Genomic DNA, 24,974 nt, shown 5'->3' with positions numbered 1-24,974 from the left:
ATTAGCCTACTCTTACATAGGCATCATTTACAATACAAAAGCCACAAAATCACCTTCACTCTTGTAATCCTCGTGACTTTCGTCTCTAGATCTTCAACTTCCTCAATCCAGACCATATCTATGGAGCGGACCAAACTCCCCTGAGCTTGTTCCCATGCTACTCAACCAATGTTCCATATCATCAAGTCCATCACTCAATGTTTCGTGCTCAAGAATCCTCTGAGTTCCTCCGAACCTCCACTGCTCATTTTATGCCACTAAGCCATTGAGCTAAACACAATTTGATCCTGTCAAGTCAATATACTTATAACAGCTGTGTATTGTTCTAAAACTCTATATATTCGATACAACATATCAAAAACACAAACAACATTTAACTTAAATCATATTACCAATATATTGAAATAATAAGATTAAACCCAACTGCAATGAGTATTGTTTTCTCAACTATAACATGCATTTCAAACATGAAAATGACGAACTATTTGTATAAGAAATCCTCAAAGAGCTAAAAAGTGATCAGAACAAATGATTTCAAATGCACCAGCTAATGATCGCCATTGTGAGGTGCTATGCAGTTGTCAGTCATCAACTACATGGTTCCCAGAGAATCCTATGGTTGAGACTAAGAATCGATCTGCCAAATCACTTTGGCAGTGGAGATGGATATTGTGAGAATACTACACATTCACTGTATAGGAGAGTAAGGGAAAGAAGGCAAAAAGATAGGTCCGGAACTAGCTCCCAAACCTTTCATCACGAAACAGTGCTGCTGCTGATCAGTTATGGAGCCAATTACTGTGGCCCTACAGACACCAAAAAGGAGAGACAGTACATGTATGCAAGCGTGTGATGCCTCAAGTTTTTGATCAATTAAATGAGTCGCAAAGTGAAGTGTATAGTTACATGAGTCACAATTATTCAACCAATAACGATAACAAACTGAGAGCGAAAAACAAATAATCACATCACTGAGAAATATCATGTAAGATAAAGAAACAGGCAAAGAAAAACCTGTGAGATATAATTACAGAAATTAACAGTAGAGTTAACATTAGAATTCTAAGCATGATCTTCATCAACTAAAAAGCTAAAAATAAACATGAGGCTAATTATATATATTAACATATTTGATACATGTATCGGCATCAACTTGAGTAAATGCCAGGAAAGGGAAAACTACTAACGTCAAGCATCACTCCAGTTATCATCATCGCTGCTCACAAATGCCTGATAGAAATTGAAATATTCAGAAACAAAACTAAGGTGGGGAAAGAAAGTTTCAGAAGAGGGAAAAAAATGAAACCAACCTGGCGAATGGCACTAGCCTTTTGCAAAATTGTATTAACATTACCGTTTGCAGCATCGGTTGTGGGGCGTGGAATGTCTCGTGGTATTAATGTTGTAGTCCGTCTCAAATTAAATTTCTGCAGATTAACAGCAACAATTGGTCAAACAGTTTGCTGAAGGTAGTTATCAACGCCATTAAGGAGTTCAGACTGTTTTTTTAATCTAGCAACTTAGCTGTGAGATGTAGGAGTAGCACTATCTTAATTTTGTAGATACCCTGACTATAGCTATCAACTTCTGTCACATATCACCAGGAAAAAAATTCTTAAATGTTGGGTTCATTTCATAGTTATAAAAATTGAACTGAAAATGTTTGAAGGTCGCACCAATGGGTGTCAATTGGTCGAACCATAAGTAGATTTAGATATTGACTCGATCGATTCCATTGGCCCAATCTACCAGTTAAACCACTAATTTATTGATTTTATTCATAAACTATAAATTTAGATAATGAAAAACATTTAAAATTGCCACAAACATTTTCACATAACAAACAATTCTCATATTCCTTCTATTATATTCTCAATTTTTACAAAACCCATCAATCTGACAGGAATTTTACTAAGTATTTTTGGACATTCAATCCTGGAGAAATATCTGGTTCCCATTATTTCCTGTCCAACCCCCCAATCTCATGCAAAAGGAAATTAAATTTAGTTAGAGAACCACAACTTAGTACAGACTCTTAGTTAAAACCTAGCGATGATTTAATGTATCAGCTTAGGTTTCCATGCGACACATCAAGGGATAATGACCACTCAATCAAAACTCTTACACGACTATGTAAAGCACAAAATTGGCAAAACGGTATACAACCATATTGCAATTGCAAGATCAAACAAAATGTGAATCAAATATAAATGAGGAGAAATTATGCATAAATCATGTTTTTTAACTAAGGACACTAAATATTATTATAGATACTATAGATACTCAATGAACATTTATTCTGCGTTTGTCAAGATCAATGTAAATGTGGATGAGAATTGAGATATAAATGATGATAGAACTGTGAGTATATTAAGAGGACTTTATGTTCTTACAAATACTAATAGTATTGTCTGTATGCACTGATTTTTGTTGTCAAGGTTTAGATTTAGAGGACTACATTTTCCTATAAATGTAATATGTATACTAATGATATTATTGTTGAAACACGACCACAAACTACCACAGTGTGCACGTCATCTTTTGTTATACTGATAATGTTATTACTACTGATTGATAAAAAGAACGAGAAGCATCCAAATCCATGTCGCATAGGCGTGTGACATGTTTGTTTGCTTGTGAATCCAGAGAATAAGAAACTAAAGAAAAATTGTTATTAACTAAATTTACCCAGAATAAGATTAAAACATCCAAAACAATGAATCATCATTCATAATTTAAATTTTCTTACATAGACATGGGGTATGGATATCTAATAAGGAATGGATCGAGGTGGAGACACTTCACATTGTCAAGTGGGAACACAAGGGTATCTAAATAACCAAGATAGCATATCCTTACTACGTGGTTCTGTGATCACTCAGGTACCTTGGGTAACCAAATGAGTTTAATTGGCCGAGTTCTTATTCTGAACGATTATTGTTTTAGGACATGGAAAGCTCTACATAATTGTTGGAAAGTACTGTGCAAGTTACTTAGAGGAAAGTAAAAGAATTAAGTTTAGCAGTAATGCTCAAATTTGAAACTGAGATGGAATATAATACTGCAGCACATTGCAGGGACAATGATTAAGTTCCTTCCCCTGGATGTGCAAGAATGAAACATCATATAGGAAATTCTGCAAGCAGTATAATTAATAAAAAAAGATTGAATCTTCAAAATTTTCATTCTAAGTTCAAAATCAACCTTATTTCTGATTTGTTGAAGCAAATCTTCCCTCATGTCGACTTCATTATGACTAGGACTATGAGTTAGCCCTTTTAGTTCATTCAACTTCTGCTGATTTTGCTGAAACACAATTCACTGAATGAGGAATCTACTATTTCTTAATAATAGAAACAAAATTATGCTAATAACTCAAAAAAATTCCAATTAGTACTATCCTATATATTGGCTGATAAAAGAACAATGCATACCCTGATTTCTGATGTAATCACTTTCTCCTTTGGATGTTCTAAAACAGCTTGTACTATGTGTGAAGAGATGGGTGAATTTTGTTCCTTTTTCTGGGAAGGAGAGAATCTTGGAGCTTGTAAGCCATCCAAGTGATCAAGATTGTTTTTAAAATTTTCATAATCTTCAAAAGTAACTGAAGGCTTTGATGTCCACTGAATAGGGGGCAGGGGTGGGGGTGGGGGTGCCTCATCTTTAGGTACTCTTGTATTTGCTAGATTTTCTGGCAAGGAATAATGTACACCTTGTTTTCTCAAAGGTACAACAGAATCAAGTCCAGGAAGCTCCATCATGGATCCTAAATGGAAAGGTGGTTTGCTCTTGTCAACAATAACATCACAGTTTTCCTCTCCTGGTATGTGCATATTGGCATGGTTCATTTGTTCAGAACCCACAGGCCTCGATATGGATGTAGTTGAGGATTGACACCTTTGTGAAATATCATTGAATTCATGATCAAAGTATTCACTTCTTTCATCTTGATCCCACTGCTCAGAGTTTGAATATGAGCAAGGACTGAGAAGGTCCTCAGAAGAATAGGGACAAGATCTGCAAAAGGTGTCGTCATCTGATTCAGAGCAAATTTCTGGCAAAGAATCAACGGGGCCTTGCAGCAATTGAAATGATGGAAAGATGAAATCTTCATTATTTTCATGGAGACTACCACAAGAAAAATCCAGCTTCAATCTTGAATTTTCCAAGCCATTCATAGGATGGAAAGGTATTTTCATATATTCAAGGGGTGGAGAACTTTGCTCAGCATAGTGCTGAGTTAAAGAGACTGGCTCCATTTCCGATACAAGAGTAACCTTTTCATTGACAATTTGTTTGTATGATGTTTGAGATGCAACAATATTTGGTTCTTCCTGATTATTATTCAGACAGGAATTTCCATCTGTCTTCTTTGTTTCAGTGCTTGTATGTCCTGAATTTGTGGAAGATAATACTTTTCTTTGGATAGTATTTGAAAGAAACCTCTGTGCAAGCTCAGAAAAACTGGAGGAGATGCCCATAGTGCTCTGGCTAGGCCCTGCACTTAACCCAACACAATAACTATCACTTATAGGAGCTCCATTAATGTCACTGGTTCTTGTGGTTCGAAGTTTGTTTAAGAAAGCATCATTACTACTATAACTATCATGAAGATTATTTTGCAGCTTACTGGGTAACGAAGGTTGAACAGATATATGCAAGAACTGTTTGATATCCACATCTTTGGACATTTCAACAGAATTATTTCTTCTTGCTGACAATTGACCCTCAGCTGAGTTTTGTGGAATGCAGGAAGCCAAATTTGTGCTTTCAGAACCCACTTCCATTTCTGATATGAAATCTACTGATGAAGGATCATTTACAGAGGACATTTCATCTGATTTTGCACCTGGTTCAGTAACAGACATCTGAGACTTAACAGTGCAACTCGAAAAACCAGTTGCAGAACCTCTAGAATTAGATATGCAATTCTCATTTTCTTTATTCACAGCCCCAAGGTCTGGCGGTTTTGATGGCTCAACTCCAAATAGGTTACCATTTGTCCAAAGCTGAACAGAAGGCATAGAAGATACATCAGTAGGAACAGAGCGTACCAATGTAGATGGCTCAGATGTGGCTTCATCAAATCTCACTGTTGGTCCACATGAAGCACCTGATTTAGAAGAAAGACCACCATCAATGTACTCAAGATGATCCTTAATTTCTGAAATATCAGGAGTACTAATTTCAGAAACATAATTAGGGATAATATAGTCTGGGTTTTGCATGAACTCTGTGGCATAAGGTGGCTGCACAGATTCCAAACCATTTGAAGATCTCAAATGCGAAAAGTTTTCAGTCGCATTTTGAGTCAGGGCACTATCTGATGAAGCAGGAGCTTCAGCATCACTTACATCTGGAATTTGTACAGATATGGTTTGATTTTCTGTTGTTTCAGATTCCACCGCTAATGAATTGGTGTTATGTATTGACTGCACTTCTATTTTAGTGCGATAGTCAGCCTCTGTCTCTGTCTCAGAATCCAATGTGTTGGGTGCATCAACGTAGTTGTCTGTCTCACTGGTGACTTCATCAAAATGGTTGACACTAGACAATTGTTCTGGAGTTTTGATAGCATGAAATAAAATGTCTTCATGAATCAATGCTTCAAGTTTAGCATGTTCAGCATCGACTAATTCAGGATTTAATTGGAGAGAATCTGAATCTTCAACTATAACGCCATCTTGCACCATTTGAACTCTGTCGACAAGTATGTCGTTATATGATGCTGGACTTGTAGGCTTAACTATTTCAGTTTTTTCCTCCCATGTGACAGAAGATCTTGGAATACTCTGCTCTTGCAGTGAGTCATGTTGAGAGACATCATCAAAATTCTCTGTAGTTGGTTCATCTTGTAGAGCAGAAACACTAAGACCACTGTCATTGCCATGTAAATTAGGATTAGACAGTCCATTATAGTCTAGCTCATCGGGCATCACTAGAGGGTCTGCATATGAGGTTTCCTCAACAAAGCTTTCCTTTGTCTTTGAACCAAAAGAGGTAGATCTACTTGAAATTTCAGTGTTTAATCTCAATTCAAGTGAAGAAATATTTTCATTCTCAAGGGAAATGCTATAGCCATCAGTGCTTAGGGATGCAAATCTTTCAACTCTGTCAGATTTCCTATTTTCACTAAGAGTTAATAATGATCAAATTAGTCCAAGGTAAAGGAAACCAGAAATTTTTTTGGTAATACTAAATAGCTTAATACTTCAAACAATAACCTGCAAAATACCTGCTAGGACGGCGTGCTAAGTAAATTGCCTGTTGAATTTCTGCATTTCTAAATCTTGACCCTTTCCTCTGTTAGCATATAACAAATCAACTTTAGTTTGCTATTCATTTGAAATCAAATGCTTGGAAAGCATAGTTAAGTCACACACACGTCACACATTACAAATGATATTGGATTGTTATTATTTATAGAATGATTAAACTTTTTAGTTATATTTGTTACAATTTTAGTCTCACATTGCATGTTTTAGATATACAATAGTATGTTGAATTCAATATATATCATGCAATAGTTGTCTATTAATGTAACACAGTATGTCATCCTACTGAACTTGATACCTGAGTGCATTCCACTCCCAGTGTATCATTTTTTCCCCCAATCCCCAATAGGGAGGTTGCAAGTTAATACTAATAGCATAATCTCTCCACTGCCACTATAAACCCTAATTTTTGTACATCCCCTCTCGTTATAAACCCTATTATTCATACTTTCCTCTCTCCACTATCACATTTTTCTTCGTCTACACTCTACATTATCATAACCCCTAATTTTCTTCCTCTCTTCTCCATTTTTAACACCATCATATTTAGCTCTGCCATTTTGTTTTTGCCATGCCATCCTCTGTTGATAACTCTTCCATCCTCCTCCAATGTTGTTAGATTTAAATGTGACCTATGTTATAGTTGGTGTAGCTTTATCTCCAATAAGTGGTGAGTTTGTCAACTCGTTGGTAGCTCAGAGTAGCAGGATGAAGGGTCGGTAACGTGAAGCATGACTCCTCAGTTAGTCGATCCACCCCTTTGAATGGTCAAGGCACCTCTTCAGGTAGTCATCCCCAATGCATAATGGTGACACGACAATGCCATCATACAAGATGTCTGGTTGCGACAAAGTAGCACTCTCTCTTTAAGACAAGTCCAAATGCTCACAATTTATCATCAATGCCATCAAACTTAGATGTAAGGTCAAGGCATAGTTGGACTCTATAGATAATATTGCCTTTCTTGGAATAAGAATAATCTAATTCCAGGACCGAATTTCCAGCACCTAGGAATACTTTAGAGAAGAACATTGGAGAAGTAAACTCAAGAGGAGAGCAATTATGTGAGTTTGAATTGAGTTGAAGAAGTGGAATGGAGTTTTTTTATATAGAGATGGAGAGGCATCACTAAAGTCACCAATAATGAGGTTTATCTATTAGATTTGGAAATTAAGAGTGAAATGCGTAAACAAAATCAAATTTTGATTTTGATCAACACCCAAAATTTGGCATATTGGGCATTGGCCATGCATTGCCAACGCCCACGAAGATTGATTTGTCTAACCTTCTTTGAGAAGCTTTGGTGGATATCCATGGTAGCCGTACAATCAACCACATGGCTTCCATGTGGGCATCCATACAAGATGCCATGTGGCATGCCACGTGAACTCTTACAGAACCCCATAATGCAACCAAACTACAAATTAGCTAGGGCAAACGGGCAAACACAACTTGATGACATTGTATTTAAAATAATATAAGTAGGTTGAGGCTTGTGTTAGAGCTATGCAATCAGTGTTAAAATTGTATAAACCAAATACAATTAAATGATGATGATGATAATGTATTTAGAAGACAACAAAATTCTGCATATAAATGTTTTTCTCTCCTAATGTTGCCTCAAGTTATTTAACCAGGTAGTTGCCTACAGAAGGTAGAAAGATTATAAAATGAACACAACCTTGAAGTTTTCAACTTTCTTTTCTTTTCTATCATTTTTTGCTCCTTCAATATGTGATGCAGCCCACACCCTCTTGAAATAGGATGGATCTGAATATCTTTTTAGACAAGCTCCAGCACCAGAATGATCAAATCTGAAATGGAGGAAGGATTTTGAACATATATACATGAGGAGACAACAAAAGGAAATAGAAGATCAATCATGAATCATCATCAATAGCTTACTTGTCAAGGAGGAATAAACGAGGTGGATCACGGCATTCTTCATAACAATCCATCATAAAGCGAGGAAGTTCACTGGAAAGTAGGAGGTTTTGTCCATGTGGAATCCGACTATGCCAGTCAGAACCTGAAGGAAATGCCATCAGGGGTCAAACATGCATAGCCATATTCTGTCATAAGACTTATAGTTGAACACGCGAAATGCGAAAAGAAATTTTTATTCCTAAAATATATTCTATGATAGTAGGATTATAGCCTTGGATAGAACTCAGTAGAGAGAGAGGATTCATGTTCCCAACCCTAAATAGTTGGGACAAATCCAGATGATGGGAACTTTCTAGCAAAATATCTTCATTTCATCGTTAATATTGGAATCCTTTGTAATGATCAAATACCTCAATCAAACAATATCTATGATGAGATTCTATGATCATAGTCAGCAGCTAAATGAAACCAAATAGAGAATAAGCACTAGAATCAAATCATTCTTTCTGGCTATGTTATTTGTTAGGCAATGACGGAGCGAATAAGATCACAACACAGAGAAATCAGCTTTCACGGTTCATCTTAGAGCCTACATCCATAGGAGAGGATAAACTAATTTCACTATGACGGCCATAATTATAAAGAGTACAATTGGAGAAACCTGTGTAACTCTTGTATCAAAGAAATAAAACATTAATGGGCATAAACATAATAGCTTAAGGAAGTTGAGGCGTAACCTATTGTCATGATTGGAAATCTCGTTATGTGACCGGTGACAAAATTGAAATATATAATTCCGATAAGCTACCGAAAATTGATGCTATTGGACACAGATAATGTCGCATATGTCGCTATGTCAGTAATGTCAATGAATATCGTGTCACACTAACAATTGACACCCGTTGGTATGCTATAACAAAGGTTAAGATAAATTTAGATAATATTATTATTTTTTGATGTAATTTGTGTTAATATAATATAATATCAAAATTGTATCATTCCAAATGGAATACAAAGTTCAAAGTTAATTATATCATTGTATTATCTTTTTTATTTCCTTCCTCCTTTCACTTTCAATTTGCCACCGGCACCATACATCAAAACACCCTCATGATACCAATATGCTAGACAAAGACGGGAACTTCAACTTGGCTCGAGATTTTGAATCTTGCCATATTATACAACAATGTTCATGCCAAAAATACAAATACCAAAAGTGAAGCATCTAGTTTATTTGACCAAGGCCATTAAACTATAGTACTTTTTTTTAGCAAATAAGCTTGGAAGAAGCATAATAGACCGATACCTGCAATATATGCAAAGTGGATATGACTTGTTTGTTCTTTAAAGGCCTTCTCAACGGACGGAATTGCTGATTCAATGTTCCTTACTCGTGCCATCATTTTACGGCTTCTTCCAGCTGTAGCTGTTATTTGCTCATGCAAGTCATGGAAAACATCTGCAGCAAATCTTTGATATTGACAAATGTATCTCAGTACAGTGTAATTGACAGGATAATTAGCAAGTATGCAGGGACTCAATAAGCATGGATTATATAAAAATCACTGTGCAGGCATACAAATAGGTATCTGAGGGATGGAGATAGAACATGTATGGTAAAAAAAAACCCTGGTATTTAAAGGTGGTAAATGCAACTATCCACTGAATCACAATAATAAGTCAATGTAACTTGTTTATGGACAATAATAGCATTTTTTGTCAGTAATCACTTGTGTTTATGGAGCAATAGAACCTTCAGAATTCTTGGGATTGACTTAACTTTGCCTCTCTTCGAGGTCCTTGATTGCTAATTGTAAATATAGTAAAATCATGGATCACGATAGCTCTCTCTAATGGAACCTACTGATAGAACCAGCAATTTTATCTCTTTTGAAATAATCCCTAACCAACTGGTGGTAGACAATCTTCCCACCTACCCTCTTCCACCCATCCAATATATGGTCATAGAATATTTGATACAAAAAAATTAAAAAAAAAAAGAAAAAAAAAAAACTTGACCATCGCAGTCTTGCAGACATATGAAGAAAATAAGAAGCCAAAGTATTCAATTCGTCACTTCAGTCAGCTCCATCAATGGAAATAAAATTTAAATTAACTACAACCAAATTGAACATAAAGGGAATTTTCATTCCTGTCGAATCAAACAGCGGATTTCAAAGAGAATAAGCACGGCATTATTATGCAACGACTAGAAATAGAATTTCCCATCGGAAGCATAACAAGCATCATCCAGTTCCTAAGAAACCAAGCAAGCAAGGAACAGCAAGCAGAATAAGTAAAGACGACAGAAAGAATCGACACAGTAGCACTACCACAGACAAGAGAAAATGAAAATAACTCACTCGGCGAGATCGCCCAACTGCCGCAAGATCCCTACGAGACCGGCCACGGCAACCCCATCCAAGATCGCCTTGGGATCCTCCTTCCTCAACGACTTCTTGTACAGCTCCGGATCTCCCAACCCGTACTCATTTCTCAGCTCCAACCGCACCAGCGGCATTCTCTCACTCCTTCCCCTCACCTCCGAAGATCAGAAAACCGATTCGAGCCCGAGATCTCCACGCTTCAACAGCAGAAGCGACTCGTTCGCATAGATAGGTAAGTCCGGGAGGCGGTGACTGATAAGCCTCGCACGCGGTGGCGGCCGCTCCGGCGAAGTCGGCTCAACCGTCGCGCTCCGCACGCTCTCGCACAAACACACATTCACCGCTAAGATTGCCGTCTCCGCAAGCCATCCGCCAAGCTTCGGGTTAAAAAAAGCCGTCTCTGTGTCCAAATTAAATTAATTAAAAAAGAATACCGAAAAAGAAATCTTTATTATTGTTTACAGTCTCAAGTTCAAACTAATTAATAAAAATATATGGGAAATAAATATTAAAACATGAAATTAACATAATCCGATCTGTGGAGAGGAAATGATGTGGACGTTGCTTCCTTTATTGCTCATTTATTGAGGATAATTTTACTGACAGAGAGACGCTGCATGTAAAGATGGCAACATGGACGTTTCTGTAGAAAGCAGCTGTATGTATTTCAGCACTACTGTTCGCCACAAATGAGTTCTTCATCAATTAAAAAAAAAGAAAAAGGTTTCTCATAAGAATCACAAGGACTGTCAACTAACTGAGGTGAGCAAAAGGCACACAAAGCTGGTTAGATCTGTTCTCCTTGGATCGTAAAGCTGATGGCCCCCATCCCCATGGCAACCTAATCTGAAGTAAAATGCATGAACAAGAATGAGACAAATTGTACAAGTATTAAACTCTCCTGGGCCATTCGCCATGGCTAGTCTTAAATGTGCAGAGTTGGCTTGGTAAACTCAGTTGACTGCTTGGCATTTAAAGAGGTTTCAGACACAGCTTCAAGTATTAGTTTTGGAAGCAGATGGATCATTTTTCTCCCTTTTGACAAGGAAATTGTTGTTAATGCATGATACTTAGTGGTAGCCATGTAGTAGTCAGTTCGACCTCAACAAATTCTTTGAAATGCAACAGGAGCTGTGTATAAAATAATGTCTTAATGCTTAAGAATCTCAATGCATTAATTAACTCATCCAAAGAGAGTTCCAGGTTGTATGAAGCTGATTGATAATGGGCCATATCACCACCAAACATGTTGCAGGTTTTTCTTAAAACAAAGAGAAAATGACCATGAAAGCTCTTTTTTCTTGTCGAACATCACTGACATCGAAGCCAAATAGATGGTGACTGAAAGATTTTTTGGTCTCCAGATCAACTGCCAGCATCCATGGTCCTACTGACTTAATTATCACTTCTTGAACATGAGCTGACTGAAGACAAAGATAGAGAAACTTTAAGATGTCTGGATTGTTATGATAGTTTGTTTCATCATTAGGTTTAATTGTCATTATTTGTTGCCTAATTTATGTTTCTGCTATCATTTGTTTGGAGAAGGGTCTTTTTCAGCTCCACAGAGTTGACAGAGCTCACCTGAACGCTGAAGTGGGTGAGATTTTAATCGCCAAAATCCAGCAATGCAGCCAAAGGAAGATTACGAATGGACAGTGTACCTGATATCTGTTATTTTAGTGAAAAAGGAAGAAAAAACAGATGATCAGTTGTCAATTGAACAAAGGGCACAAATAAATGTATGAACACTAACCCAAATATGCATGACCATAAATTCATACGGGACAAATTTTAAGTGAAAATAATTTAGACACAGATAAACTTTGTAGGGCTAAAATCAAGCTAGAAGATTGCTGCAACAACCCACATGTTTGGGCTGTCAGCCTACTAATTTGGGTTGGTCCAAATTTGCAAGGCCATCCAGCCTTGCAAATGTCAACAAATTGGACTCCAAATTGGCATGGGTTCAATTTAGTGGGCCGTTGACCCTGCTTTTAGGGTTGTGAAATTTTATCGCATTTTAAAGTGTCGGTCCATGACGGGTTTAGGTTGGTCGGCGGAGTGATAAAATTTATTTTTTCTTCAAAATTTAAAATTAAAATAAAAAACTCAATGGACTAGTGAGTTTGATCCGTTTAAACTGCAATCCAAATTTAAACATTTCAACTTAATCCATTTAAACTGTAATCCAAACTTAAAAATTTTAATATTTTTTATTTTTTAATAAACCCGTGAGTTGGCTCACCTAACCCGCAACCAACCTTGGATTGGGTTGGAGATTTCTCAACCTGCTAATTTGGTGGGTCGGTCTGTCTTGTTCCGTCATATTATGAGTTTCTGGTAGGTTGGCCTGCTTTGTCATGAATTGACCCGTTTGACAGCTCTAGAGAAGGGTCACTCTCTCTTTTTTTTTTGATAAGTAAAAGAATCATTAGATATTAGAAGTTATTTATGTCTAACAAAGTATCAAATACATTTCCAATGTTTGGTATACATGAATCTGCACTCTCCTATAAAGTTTCTCATTATCCAATCGTCCCTCATCAAAGAAGCTATTATTTCTGGCCCGCTATACAAAATGTATCAAGGAAGACAAAGTTAGATGTCTTGCCTTAGTCAATAGTCATCCAATCCTATAAAAATGTTCGAAGACTCGAAGCATCTGTTGGTAGATAGATATCTCCTGTCTTATATATAATCAATCTTTGATCCTTCTTCATAACTATGTAATATTGGATATCTAAACTTTGCGATGAAATTTTAATTTCGTCGTTATTTTAGTAACAAAATTAAAATTTAATCGCTAATGTCAGCAATGATAAAAAAAATTGGCAATCAAAATTATCGGTCACTAATTGAAATTAGCGATTGAAATTTTGATCACAAAATACGGCTTTTCTTGTGGTGTAACCCTTTGTTTGCATTCCATGAAATTGATTCTCTATTTCTATACAAATAACGACCATCTACCACTAATTCTCTCTACACATTCATTAGAGACATTAAAACATCGAAGGATAATTTGATGCATCACTAATTAATATTTTGCACAGCAATTAACATGGAGCTAAAATCATAATATAAATTAAATAGAGATAATTCAATCACGTTGATGATTGAAATTTTTAAGGTATTTAATTCGAAAGGGACAACTAAAATAAACTATAGGATTTGAAGGAGGAAGAAGTAAATGTTGTAGGTTAGAAGCATGAATCTCGTGTTTTAAAAAAAAACTTTTTAAAGACTTTTTGAAATCAAAGATTGCATTGGAAAATAAGAGTAGCACATAAGATATTTATTTGGTTCATAATTTTTGTTGAATTACTATTACAAGACTCGTAATTTAATATTGGATTATCTCGGTGGACAAATAAGTGAAATCGTATTCCAAATAACTTTCGGCAAGAACGGTATATTTTCAAGACATAGGAAATTATAATACTTTTACAATTCTCCTAATAAAAAAATAATACAGAAAATTATATCGACAATGAAAGATGTAACTTTGACATGAGATTTGCATGACTTGCTTGGACAATGAAATGAACATAGAGGTTGAAGAGTTAAGAGCTTGAATTTGTCGGAATAATTTTATTAATGGAATGAAATAAACAATGAGGATTACAGCCATATATATAGATAGTTAGGGCGGACCAGGTTATATGACCGGGTCACATAATATTAATATTCGACACCCCCCCTCAAACTCAAGGTGGTAGAGTAGAGATCAGCTTGAGTTTGCTTAATAACACATAAAAGCGACCCGGCAAGAGAGACTTGGTGAAGACATCTGCAATTTGATGTTCGGTAGACACAGACTGCAATTGCACAGTGCCAGCACTAACATTCTGTCGTACAAAATGACAATCGATCTCGATGTGCTTAGTGCGCTCATGAAACACATCATTTCGAGAAATCTGAATGACACTCTGACTATCACAATGAAGATCGGTGGCAGGCGGTTGAGGAATGCCAAGATCAGAAAGAAGTCGTCGAATCCAAAGAAGCTCAGAAGTAGAATCAGCAAGCACACGATACTCTGACTCAGCGCTGGAACGAGAAACAACAGTCTGTTTCTTGCTTCGCCAAGAAATAAGAGAATTACCCAAGAAGAAACAATAACCAGTGATGGAGTGTCGGTCAGTGGGATCGCCTGCAAAATCAGCATCAGAGTAATCAGTGAGTACCAATGATGAATCAGCAGAGAAGTGAAAACCATGTAGGAGAGTGCCCTTAACATAGCGGAGAATACGTAATACAGCCGAGTGATGAGCTGTACAGGGACTAGTCATGAACTGACTAACGATGTGAACTGCATGAGCTATATCAGGACGAGTGACTGTCAGATATATCAGGGAGCTCACTAACTGACGATAGAGCGTGGGGTCCTCAAGAGGGGCGTCATCGAGAGGAGTGAAACGACAGTCTGCCTCAAGTGGAGTCGATGCAGTCTTGCTGTCAGTCAGGCCAGCACGGGATATGAGGTCAGAAGCATACTTTGCCTGGGACAAATAGATACCATCTGCCGTGTCGGAAATCTCAAGACCTAGAAAGTAACGTAGCTTACCAAGACACTTCATATCAAAATGCTGATGAAGATAGGTCTGCAAATCAGATATTCCAGAGGCATCGTCTCCAGTGATCACCATATCATCAACATATAATAATAGAATAATAATCCCGGATGAGGAGTGACGAATGAATAAAGCAGAGTCATAGGGAGAGGCGGTAAACTCATACTGAAGAAGTGCTGAGCTGAACTTGGCGAACCAAGCTCATGGTGCCTGCTTCAGACCATAAAGAGCACGACGTAGCTTACATACCTTCCCCGAAATGTCTGAACCCGGCGGCGGACTCATATAAACATCCTCAGAAAGATCTCCATGAAGAAAAGCATTCTTCACATCCAACTGGTGAAGAGACCATCGACGAGCAGCAGCAATAGCCAAAAGACAACGTAGAGAAGTCAAACGGGCAACAGGAGCAAATGTCTCTTCATAGTCAATGTCATACTCCTGTAAGAAACATCTGGCCACGAGACGAGCTTTGTAGCGCTCAATAGATCCATCAGAATTTGTTTTGATCTTGTAAACCCATTTGCAGTTAATAGGTTTCTTGCCAGGTGGTAGATCAACGATATCCCAAGTCCCAGTCTTCTCAAGAGCCTGCAGTTCCTCAAACATAGCCTCACGCCATAATGGATCATAGTTTGCCTCACGAAAGGTCCTAGGCTCATGGTTAGATAGAATGGCAGAGAAACAATGGTAATCAAGGAGATGAGAAGGAGGATGACTTACACGGGTTGAACGTCGACCAGTGGCAGCAGGGACTTGAGATACTTGTTCAGGAGATGCAGATGAGTCAGCTTGAGGTGACGGGGAAGCATCGACAGTGTCAACAGGAATCTGTGTGAGCTCGGGACCTGCAAAAGAAGGAGATGGATCCAAAACAAAGAAAGGGGAATCAGTTGGTGACGGGGAAGCATCGATAGTGTCAACAGGAATCTGTGTGAGCTCGGGACCTGCAGAAGAAGGAGATGGATCCAAAACAAAGAAAGGGGAATCAGTCTGAAAAGGAATGGTAAACTTGGACTCAGAAGAGAACATCTTATGTTCCCAAAAGGTGACATGACGAGAAAATACGAATTCGATTTGACACAGGATCCCAACAACGATAGCCCTTATGTTCTACCCCATATCCCAACAAACAACACAAACGATTCTGAGGCTCCAATTTGTTTCGTTCATGTGGGGAAAGGTGGACGAAACTGACACAGCCAAACGGACGAAGAATGGAGTAATCTGGTGGTTGACCAAAGAGCTTCTCGTAAGGAATGACATCCTGAAGTACAGAAGAAGGCATCCGGTTGATTGTATAGACAGCAGTAAGGGCAGCTTCTCCCCAAAACCGATCAGGACACGAAGTAGAAAGGAGCATGACACGAACAGTATCTAGAATGTGCCTATGTTTACGTTCAGCCCTACCATTTTGTTGTGAAATGTAAGGACATGAGTGCTGAACAACAGTGCCCTGGGCAGAAAGAAAATTGAGAAAGGTAGAATCATTATATTCCAAAGCATTGTCAGTGCGGATTGTTTTAATAGGACATGAGAATTGTGTTTGAATCATTTTTACAAAAGTAGAGTAAGTAGAGGCAAGTTCAGAACGATTTTTCAAAAAATAAATCCAAGTAAATCGGGAATAATCATCAACAAAGATTACAAAATATCGATAACCTTTAAACGTACCAACAGGAGAGGGTACCCCAAATATCTGAGTGAACTAGGGAAAAAGGTTTATCAGCAATAGAATGATTATTTGAGAAAGAAAGTGTTGGCTGTTTGCCAAGCTTGCAATGCACACAATCAAAGGATTCAAATTTAATAGAACCAAAAAAACCTTTAGCAGCAAGAGATCGGAGATTATGTGATGAAGCATGCCCAAGTCTGAGATGCCACTGATAGATGGAAGAAGGAGAAATGACAGCAGAGATAGAAGGAAAGGGTTGAAGGGAACAAAGCTCAAACAGGCGACCCTTCTTGCGCCCCGTCCCAAGAATCTGGCTCGTCTGCGAATCCTGAACCTGTACACCAGAAGACGTGAAAATAACAGTAAGTCCCTGCTCAACTAACTGACCAATAGAAACAAGGTTTAATGTTAAATGGGGAATGTAGTAGACATCTTGGAGAGATGGTGAAGTGGCATGACCAATGTGTGTGATATGCATGGGGGCACCATTTGCAGTGTGAATGGGAGGCGAAGTGGTGAGAGGTTTTAGAGAATGTAATAAATTAATGTTAGAGGTCATATGGTTGCAACAAGCAGAATCTAAGAACCATTGTTGGTTACCTGATGTGGTGGCTAATGAAGGATTAGTAGATAAAACCTGAGTGAGCAGTTTATGGATATCCATAAGGGTGGGAGTAGTGGACTGAGGCGGCTGCAAAACATTTGTGACGGCGGCCATGGAGGAGGAAGAGCCAACTGTAGAGGATATGTGACTCAGTTTTGGGCAGTTCTGACGGACATGACCCTTTTTGTGGCAATAACGACACTCAATGTTCGGGCAATGAGTGTAAGCATGATCAGCATTCGGACAACGACGACATCTAACAGACTTGTCCGATCGAGCATCCTTGCAAGCATTAACACGATCCATGTCTGCAGAAACAGAGATAGATGATGCGGTGAGTTGACGGCAGTATCTTCTCTGCACGAATGCGATCAGGGAGCGGTCCGCTCCACAGAAATCCCACACAGCTGCTGCCGAAACCAGAGATGCTGCTGAATGCCGGCTGCCTCTTGGAGCGCCGCCACGGCCAAGCTCTGGAACCAGAAGTCGGTCTTGAAGTCCTACGCGATCTCGCGAACAAGCCGCTGGAAGGGCAGATGAAGGTCCCAGAGGAGTGGAAAGCTTCTGAAATCAAACCATATGTGCCTGGGGAGAACTTGCAGCAGTGGCTTACTGATGAGAAAGCCCGGGATCAATTCGTCATCCGTGCAGGTTCCAATACTGAAGTTTTCTGGAATGATCCTAGGCAATTAATGCCTGAACTCGTACATCAATGACAATATTGGACTGAGAGCTTTGTCCAGTGGTCTCCTCTTGGAACCTACTTGCAGAGTTGGACTGAGAGCTTTGTCCAGTGGTCTCTTATCACGCAAGAAGGCGACGGCGGAAGGGCACCGGCTCTAGAGGGTGACGCAAGTGGCCCGGCGCGATCGGAAGGAGAAGGGAAAGCGCAAGTTTTCGGATGGTGGCGGCGGCACCAGAGAGAAGAAACAGGGGCGCTGAGTTAAAAAAGAATTAGAGGATTAGGGCATCGCTCTGATACCATGTCGGAATAATTTTATTAATGGAATGAAATAAACAATGAGGATTACATCCATATATATAGATAGTTAGGGCGGACCAGGTTATATGACCGGGTCACATAATATTAATATTTTAACAGAATTGATGATAACTTTGATATCCGAACCTTTTTTTTATAGACCTTTTTGGTTGCTTGGAGAGATTTTCGGGCAACTCGAGTTGTGCTTATTGATTTGAAAATTTAGTCTGTTGATTTAGAAATTTAGTCCCTCCAGTCGTTTAGATTCCCTTTCGGACAACTTCAGTGTGACCTTATCCGTCCCAATATATTTTTGGCATTTTTCTACTCTGGGCGTCTGTATTTATTCTCGTCGCCTCCGATCTGACTTGCCAAAATTACTCTTCGAGTGTTTGGAAACAATATGGTCGCCCTTGAACTGACTTGCCAAAATTACTCTTCGAGTGTTTGCTATCAGGTCATCTAGATTCTTACTAAACTGAATTAACTCATAAATAGTATAATTTCATTTTGACAGTCATCCAACTGTCCGATTTCAACTTTATAATCCAAGTTGGATCCTTAGTCAGATGGTCGCTTAAGTTTATCCCGATAAAAAGGATTTGTCCTTTCCACTCTACTCTTGGAGCTTACCTATCAAACATTTGGTCTACTTGTCATGTTTGGACTTTTCTTACTTGACGTCCGATCTCTTAACCAATTTATCATTACTTGTCTCGATATCCAATCCTCTAAATCTACTAAGATTTTTCTACAATATCAAATTAGCACAATAGAATAGTAATGCAAAATATTATACTTTGGATGTTCAAGTATATTAGTCTGGTCAACCATTTAGAAATTCATTGATATCTGATCAATCTTGAGCTTTTCTCTTATAGGATATCTGATCAATTTTGACTTAATTGGACTTTTTCTTTTGTTAATGATCTAGTCAATCTTAATTTGATTAAAATTTTCTTTGCTAATCATCCGAACGTTTCTTTTGACAAGGTTAACCTCGACCAAACAAACATCAAAACTCTACCAATAATCAATACCCCCATTAAAATTGTTTGCTCAGCGACCATTCTAGAGTTTGGAAGGAACGAACTATCGATTGATTAGACAACTAAAAAGAAGTAATTCAAATTCAAATTCAAATTCAAATTGAATTGTATACTTGTTTATATTATTATTATCAACGTAATTTTGCGGTTGTTGTGGATTGGTCCAAAGGGTGAGAGACGATGCAATTTTCCATTTGTCCGAACATATAAAAATAGTTGCAAGGCGAAATCTGCAGTCCCGACTTTGGGGAAGACACGGAGTTTAGGGAAGAATAGACATGTGCACTCTGGAGAAGCGCGGCCGCGTCTACCTCCTCACCCTCACCGGCACCGACGAGCACCGCCTCAACCCCATGCTCCTCGACGCCGTCCGCTCTGCCCTTGCGCGCGTCCGCTCCGAAGCGGCCTCTTCGGACGGTGGCGCCGCCCTCGTCACCGCTGCCGAGGGCAAATTTTTCTCCAACGGCTTTGACCTAGCCTGGGCCCGGGCCTCCCCCTCCCTCCGCCCCGGTCTCATGAGCGCCGCACTCCACCGCACCCTCGCCGACCTCCTCTCCCTCCCGATGCCCACCATCGCCGCCGTCACCGGCCACGCCTCCGCGGCCGGGTGCTTCCTGGCTCTGAGCCACGATTACGTGGTCATGAGGGCCGACCGGGGGTTCTTCTACATGAGCGAGGTTGACATCGGGGTGCCGATCGTGGACAGCTTGATGGCAGTGATGAGGGCCAAGATCCGGATCCGAGGACGCGGCGGGATGTGCTGCTGCGGGGCAAGAAAGTGACGGCAGCGGAGGCGGAGGCGAGGGGGATCGTCGATCGGGCGGTGGTGGGGGCGAGGGAGGCGGTGGAGGCCGCTATAGCCATGGGCGAAGAGCTGGCGGCGAGGAATTGGGATGGTGAGGTCTACGCTTCCATCAGGAAAGGGCTTTTCAAGGACGTCTGCAGAGGATTAGGGTTGGAGGAGGCGTCGGGCGAGGAGGCAGCGGCGGCGGCGGCGTTGACGAAGCTACCATCGTCGAAGCTGTGATCGAAACTGGACACCTCGTCGAAGCTGTAACAAACGATTATTACATGAACTTAATTATCAATAAAATCCAAATTGTGTTCTCAAATTGTGATCTTAATGAACGATTAGAGCCATAAAGCTCGTGAGAGTGGATTTATCATTTTGAAGTTATGTTGATAATATTTTAAGCCTTTAAGACAATACAATTTGGTTTGAAAGACTTTGTTAAGCTTCCCCTTAATTGGGGAATTAGGGTTCATAAATATAATCAAAAGAAGGGAAAAAAATGACATACGGGTGGGTCCAAACACATTATAGTCAACTTGTTAAGCACGTGATCGTTGACCCATATTTTAGGCACTTTAGATTTTTCAACATTAGGCATCAAGGAGCCCTATAGATATAGTTTATTTTAATAAAGCAATTAGAATGATCTTAGACCTTTCAAGTATAATTATGATGATCATATTTTTTAAAATTTTCTTATAATTTATATACATAGATTGTGAGGAAATAAAGATATTGACTTATTATCCGATCAAGAGAAATCACATTTGAGATGCTATTTTTTTTTGGGTAAATTAATGGAATATTAACGTTTGTTATCTTATAAAAACTTGTATGAATGTTAGTTGATGTTATTAAATTGTCTTGCAATGATGTCATATGGATTACACATGTTCCACTCAAATACCGCAGATGGTCAAGCTGCCAGTCAATCAACAGTCTGACGTGGATGACCTTTTGGATGAGTTGGGATGCGGGAGATTATCCGAACCTGAAATACACTTCAAAGAAAGGTTAGACGGGTGTCAGGAGAGTCTTAGCAGGTCACTCCGACGCTCAAGTTACAGTTCTGAAAAAGATAATGAAATGTAGACAGGAAGGAAGATAATGCTAGTAAAATTTTCAGAATCGAACATGAAATAAGATTGTGGGCTAAGCCTTGTATAATCTGCTCTAGGCATTTCCACGTCGGATATGATAGAACTCTTATGACAATTTGCAAAGAGAATCAGATTTGATAATCATTTCCTTTTGGCCTTATGTGCAGAAAAGGAGGGTATTCAAGGGGGTCGGGTCTGACAATCTCGTATTCCTTTTGGTCTTATGTGCAGAAAGAGGGGTGATGTGGTAAATCTTGCTCGGCCCGACGTGGCGGATTAAGTCAATAGATCGCCCAACCTGGCTGGTCCTGGGGTCCACGGTCTCGGTCCCCAGGGTCCACGGTCAAGGTGATCTTGCTCGGCCTAACGTGGCGGGGTAAGTCAACAGACCGCCCAACCTGGCTGGTCCTGGGGACCACGGTCCCGGGGTCTGGGTCAAGATGGTCTTAGGAATTCAGACCCATTCATCCGGGAACGGTCCGTCTGGTCCGTCCGCGCGAACCTTCTTACCCGGATCATGGGGATCCAACACTCTATTTACCCGGCTGAACATGGCTGAGGCCAAACCAGGGTGAACGGATCAATACAACAAATCCTAGTCCAGTTAGCTTACATGGTTTGTCCATACTCATCGTCTTCTTGCCCGGCCTACACGGGCCTTCACTCTGCTTACCCGGGCTAACATGACGATGGCCAGTCCCGGATATGCATTGCACCACTAAGTCATTTCCCGGGCAACCCATCACTTAGCCCATCTCGGCTTAATTAGTCAGCTCAACTTAACCAGGCTATTCACCTTATCCGGTCATCCCATTATGACATGCCGTGTGCCCGACCAACATTCACCATGGTTGTTCCCGAGTAAGCCGCTTAGCCTGGCCACCAACAATCAACGCATACAGATTGCTCAGTCTACATGGTCTGCTCGACCATCTACTTCGCCCATTTTACCCGGATAAACCAGGCCATCGCTGGTCCCGGATAACCTTATTCCACTCTGACTCCGGTCCCAGCTCAAGTCCTCCTATATCATACAATTACAATACCGACAATTCAGCGTGTGAACTGTCATGCAGGGGAAAGGCTATCTTCATATCTCCACGTCTCATCTCATCCTAACCGTCATTTTCCTACTTATGGCTAAACGACAAAGGCGATGTACAGTACTGTGCCGCAAAGCAGCTACAGGCATATCACCCTTGTTCCCTAAATGCCACTCTACTGGTGTAGGGGCCAGACACGCCCAGGTTCTGTTGGATCGAGGTGGACCGGCAAGAGGGGGGGTGAATTGCTCCTGAAAATAAAACACGAATCTCTTGTGTTTCTTTACAAGGATAAAAGTTAGTAGCAATCAATTAAATAAATACACATTAATTAAACTAACTAAATAGTAAAAGGTAAATACACAGAGATGTACTTGGTTACAACCTAGGTAGTTGTAAGCCAAGGCGATTGAAGCTGTGAAAATCTCCTTCTGGCGGAGAAACCTTTTACAGAACTTTGAAGCACAAGAGAAGCTAGAAGTGAATACAATTTCAATGTTCTTTTCCTTCTAACTTCTAAGCCTATTTATAGCATAAGAGAATATATCTGGATCGTTGATCGTAGATAAATTTTCTCTTGGTCGTTGATCCGTTGATACGATCCTAACTGTTGATCGGAGATAGACTTTGATCGTAGCCGTTGATTAAATAAGGATAAACTTTATCTTTAATAAAAGATAAAGAGATTTATCCTTAATAAAAACTAAGTATTTATCTTTTATATAATAAAAGATAAATCTTATTTTTTTCTTCTTCTTTTTTTTTGCAACCGCCACATCCAAAAAGTCCAAGTCTTCTTTGCTGGTCAAAGTCAACAGTCAAAGTCAACTATCAAAGTCAATAGTTTGACTTTTGTTGACTTCTTGTAGAGTCTTCGGTTGGGTGATTTCTGGCCAACCGGAGTTAGGCTCATCCGAACCCGACTCCGGCCTTTTGCCCCTCGAGCGTGCTTCCTCCCGGCTTCTCGTCCCTCGGACTTCGCGCACGTCCTTCTCAATCCACCGGCGTACTCTTCCGTAGCTTCCGCGTCCCTCGGATTGCACCGAGCCCGTCGGCTCACTTCCCCGCGCAACCCTTCTCGTCCACTACGTTTTACGCTCGACTTCCTCCGTACCTAAGTTCTTGCACACTTAGCAGAGGGATTAAAACAACACAGGACCTAACCTAACTTGGTTGATCACATCAAAACTAACCAGGGCACCAACAGATTCTGCGCCCCCAGATACCATCATAGTTTGCTCCCCTGACAGATGGAATGTTCTCTTCGAAGGTATATTAGTTTCCACACAGGTATTGATTCTCCAATCCAATCTTTTGCATTCTCACTACTACTACGACTGTTACTATTGCTACTTCCTCTCCACCGGAAGACTGACTTGAGCGTCGGAGTGGCCTGCCAGGATCTCCCGGCGCCAGCTAATCCGTTCGTTCGTGTTAATCTCGCAGGTCTCCCTCCTACTAGAGCCCGCACAGGTTGAGGTGACATCTTCTTGAACGGTGGGTTGACTGTCGTCGATTTTTGGCCGGAACAAGGGGTATCCGAGGGAATCGGGTTTGACAACCTCATAACGGCCTGTATATCCTTGGACTACTCCATGTCCATGAGAATATTCACATTTTCCTTTAACAGACTATGTAAAATAGAGTTTACCAAAGACATGAGGACAGAACCCAAGATGAGGCGAAGTGGAGTAGAGTGGTCGAGATGAGATGATCGAAGCTGACCTAGACGAGACGGTTGGGATGACCAAGACAAGACGAGACAGCTAGGACGCCCGAGACGGCTAGGACGGCCGAGATGAGACTAGTCGAGACTAAATGGTTGGGATGGCTGAGACGAGGCTAGTTGAGACAAGATGGCTGGGATGGACGAGATGACTAGGATAGCCAAGACGAGGCTAGTTGAGACTAGATGGTTGGGATGACCGAGATGAGATGGCTAGGATGGCCAGACAAGACGACCAGAATGGGCGAGACGAGACGACTAGGATGATTGAGACTAGACGAATGAGATGGTTGAGACCAATGGTGGAGCCAAGAAATGGGTAGCCTTTGGGCTAATCCCAAAGCTCCTCGGGTTATCTTCTTTTCTCCCTTATATTTTTTAATTTTTCTACCATAAATTTAAAGAGTAAATTCATCGGGCCCCAGGCTAAAGCCCAGATAGCAAACCATTTGGCTCCACCCTTGGTCGAGACAACGGAACCTCCTTATTCATAGAATACCAAATTAAATTAATTAAAAAATAAATCTTTATAATTGTTTACAGTCTCAAGTTCAAACTAATTAATAAAAAGATATGGGAAATAAATATTAAAACAATTTAGAAAAATTCATAATCCGATCCACGGAGCCTCCTTTATTGCTCATTTATTGATTATAATTTTACTGACAGAGAGACGCTGCATGTAAAGATGGCAACATGGACGTTTCTGTAGAAAGCAGCTGTATGTATTTCAGCACAACTGTTCGCCACAAATGAGTTCTTCATCAATTAACAAAAAAAAAGAAAAAGGTTTCTCATAAGAATCACAAGGACTGTCAACTAACTGAGGTGAGCAAAAGGCACACAAAGCTGGTTAGATCTGTTCTCCTTGGA

General features: G+C 39.8%; 2 protein-coding genes across 3 annotated transcripts; one reads left to right on the top strand and one right to left on the bottom strand.

The window, feature by feature from the left end:
• Positions 1-1,005: 1,005 nt before the first annotated feature.
• On the bottom strand, positions 1,006-10,698 carry LOC141847483 (SCAR-like protein 2). 2 transcript variants are annotated; one of them, XM_074735538.1, is made up of 9 exons: positions 10,529-10,698; positions 9,472-9,635; positions 8,184-8,307; positions 7,960-8,092; positions 6,239-6,306; positions 3,435-6,135; positions 3,205-3,306; positions 1,311-1,427; positions 1,006-1,230 (listed from the first exon to the last, which is right to left on the bottom strand). In XM_074735538.1, the coding sequence occupies exons 1-9, from the start codon at positions 10,684-10,686 to the stop codon at positions 1,189-1,191; spliced, it is 3,609 nt and encodes a 1,202-aa protein (XP_074591639.1). In that variant the 5' UTR covers positions 10,687-10,698; the 3' UTR covers positions 1,006-1,188. The 2 variants fall into 2 exon arrangements, with proteins under 2 accessions (XP_074591639.1, XP_074591640.1); XM_074735539.1 differs by having other exon boundaries at positions 9,472-9,624; positions 10,529-10,578.
• Positions 10,699-19,670: 8,972 nt separating this feature from the next.
• LOC141847934 (enoyl-CoA delta isomerase 1, peroxisomal-like) lies at positions 19,671-20,674 on the top strand. The gene is given in 2 exon segments (XM_074736043.1): positions 19,671-20,171; positions 20,174-20,674. Coding segments are annotated over 2 exon segments (747 nt in total). The 5' UTR covers positions 19,671-19,717; the 3' UTR covers positions 20,467-20,674.
• Positions 20,675-24,974: the final 4,300 nt, after the last annotated feature.

Source organism: Curcuma longa, chromosome 16, assembly GCF_044706935.1.
Source record: "Curcuma longa cultivar G26 ecotype Majalengka, Jawa Barat chromosome 16, ITB_CL_G26_1.1, whole genome shotgun sequence".
Taxonomy (NCBI): domain Eukaryota; kingdom Viridiplantae; phylum Streptophyta; class Magnoliopsida; order Zingiberales; family Zingiberaceae; genus Curcuma; species Curcuma longa.
The sequence above is the reverse complement of the archived record's forward strand: the minus strand, read 5'-3'. Positions and strand labels throughout refer to the sequence as shown.

What these genes read in the sequence shown, in the direction of transcription:
- LOC141847483 (XM_074735538.1), bottom strand. Translation starts at nt 10,686, where the DNA reads ATGCCGCTGGTGCGGTTGGAGCTGAGAAATGAGTACGGGTTGGGAGAT. An exon ending in CCACTTTGCATATATTGCAG is followed by an intron (nt 8,308 to 9,471) that starts GTATCGGTCTAT and finishes CATTTCCTTCAG; the next exon opens with GTTCTGACTGGCATAGTCGG. An exon ending in AGGCTAGTGCCATTCGCCAG is followed by an intron (nt 1,231 to 1,310) that starts GTTGGTTTCATT and finishes AATTTCTATCAG; the next exon opens with GCATTTGTGAGCAGCGATGA.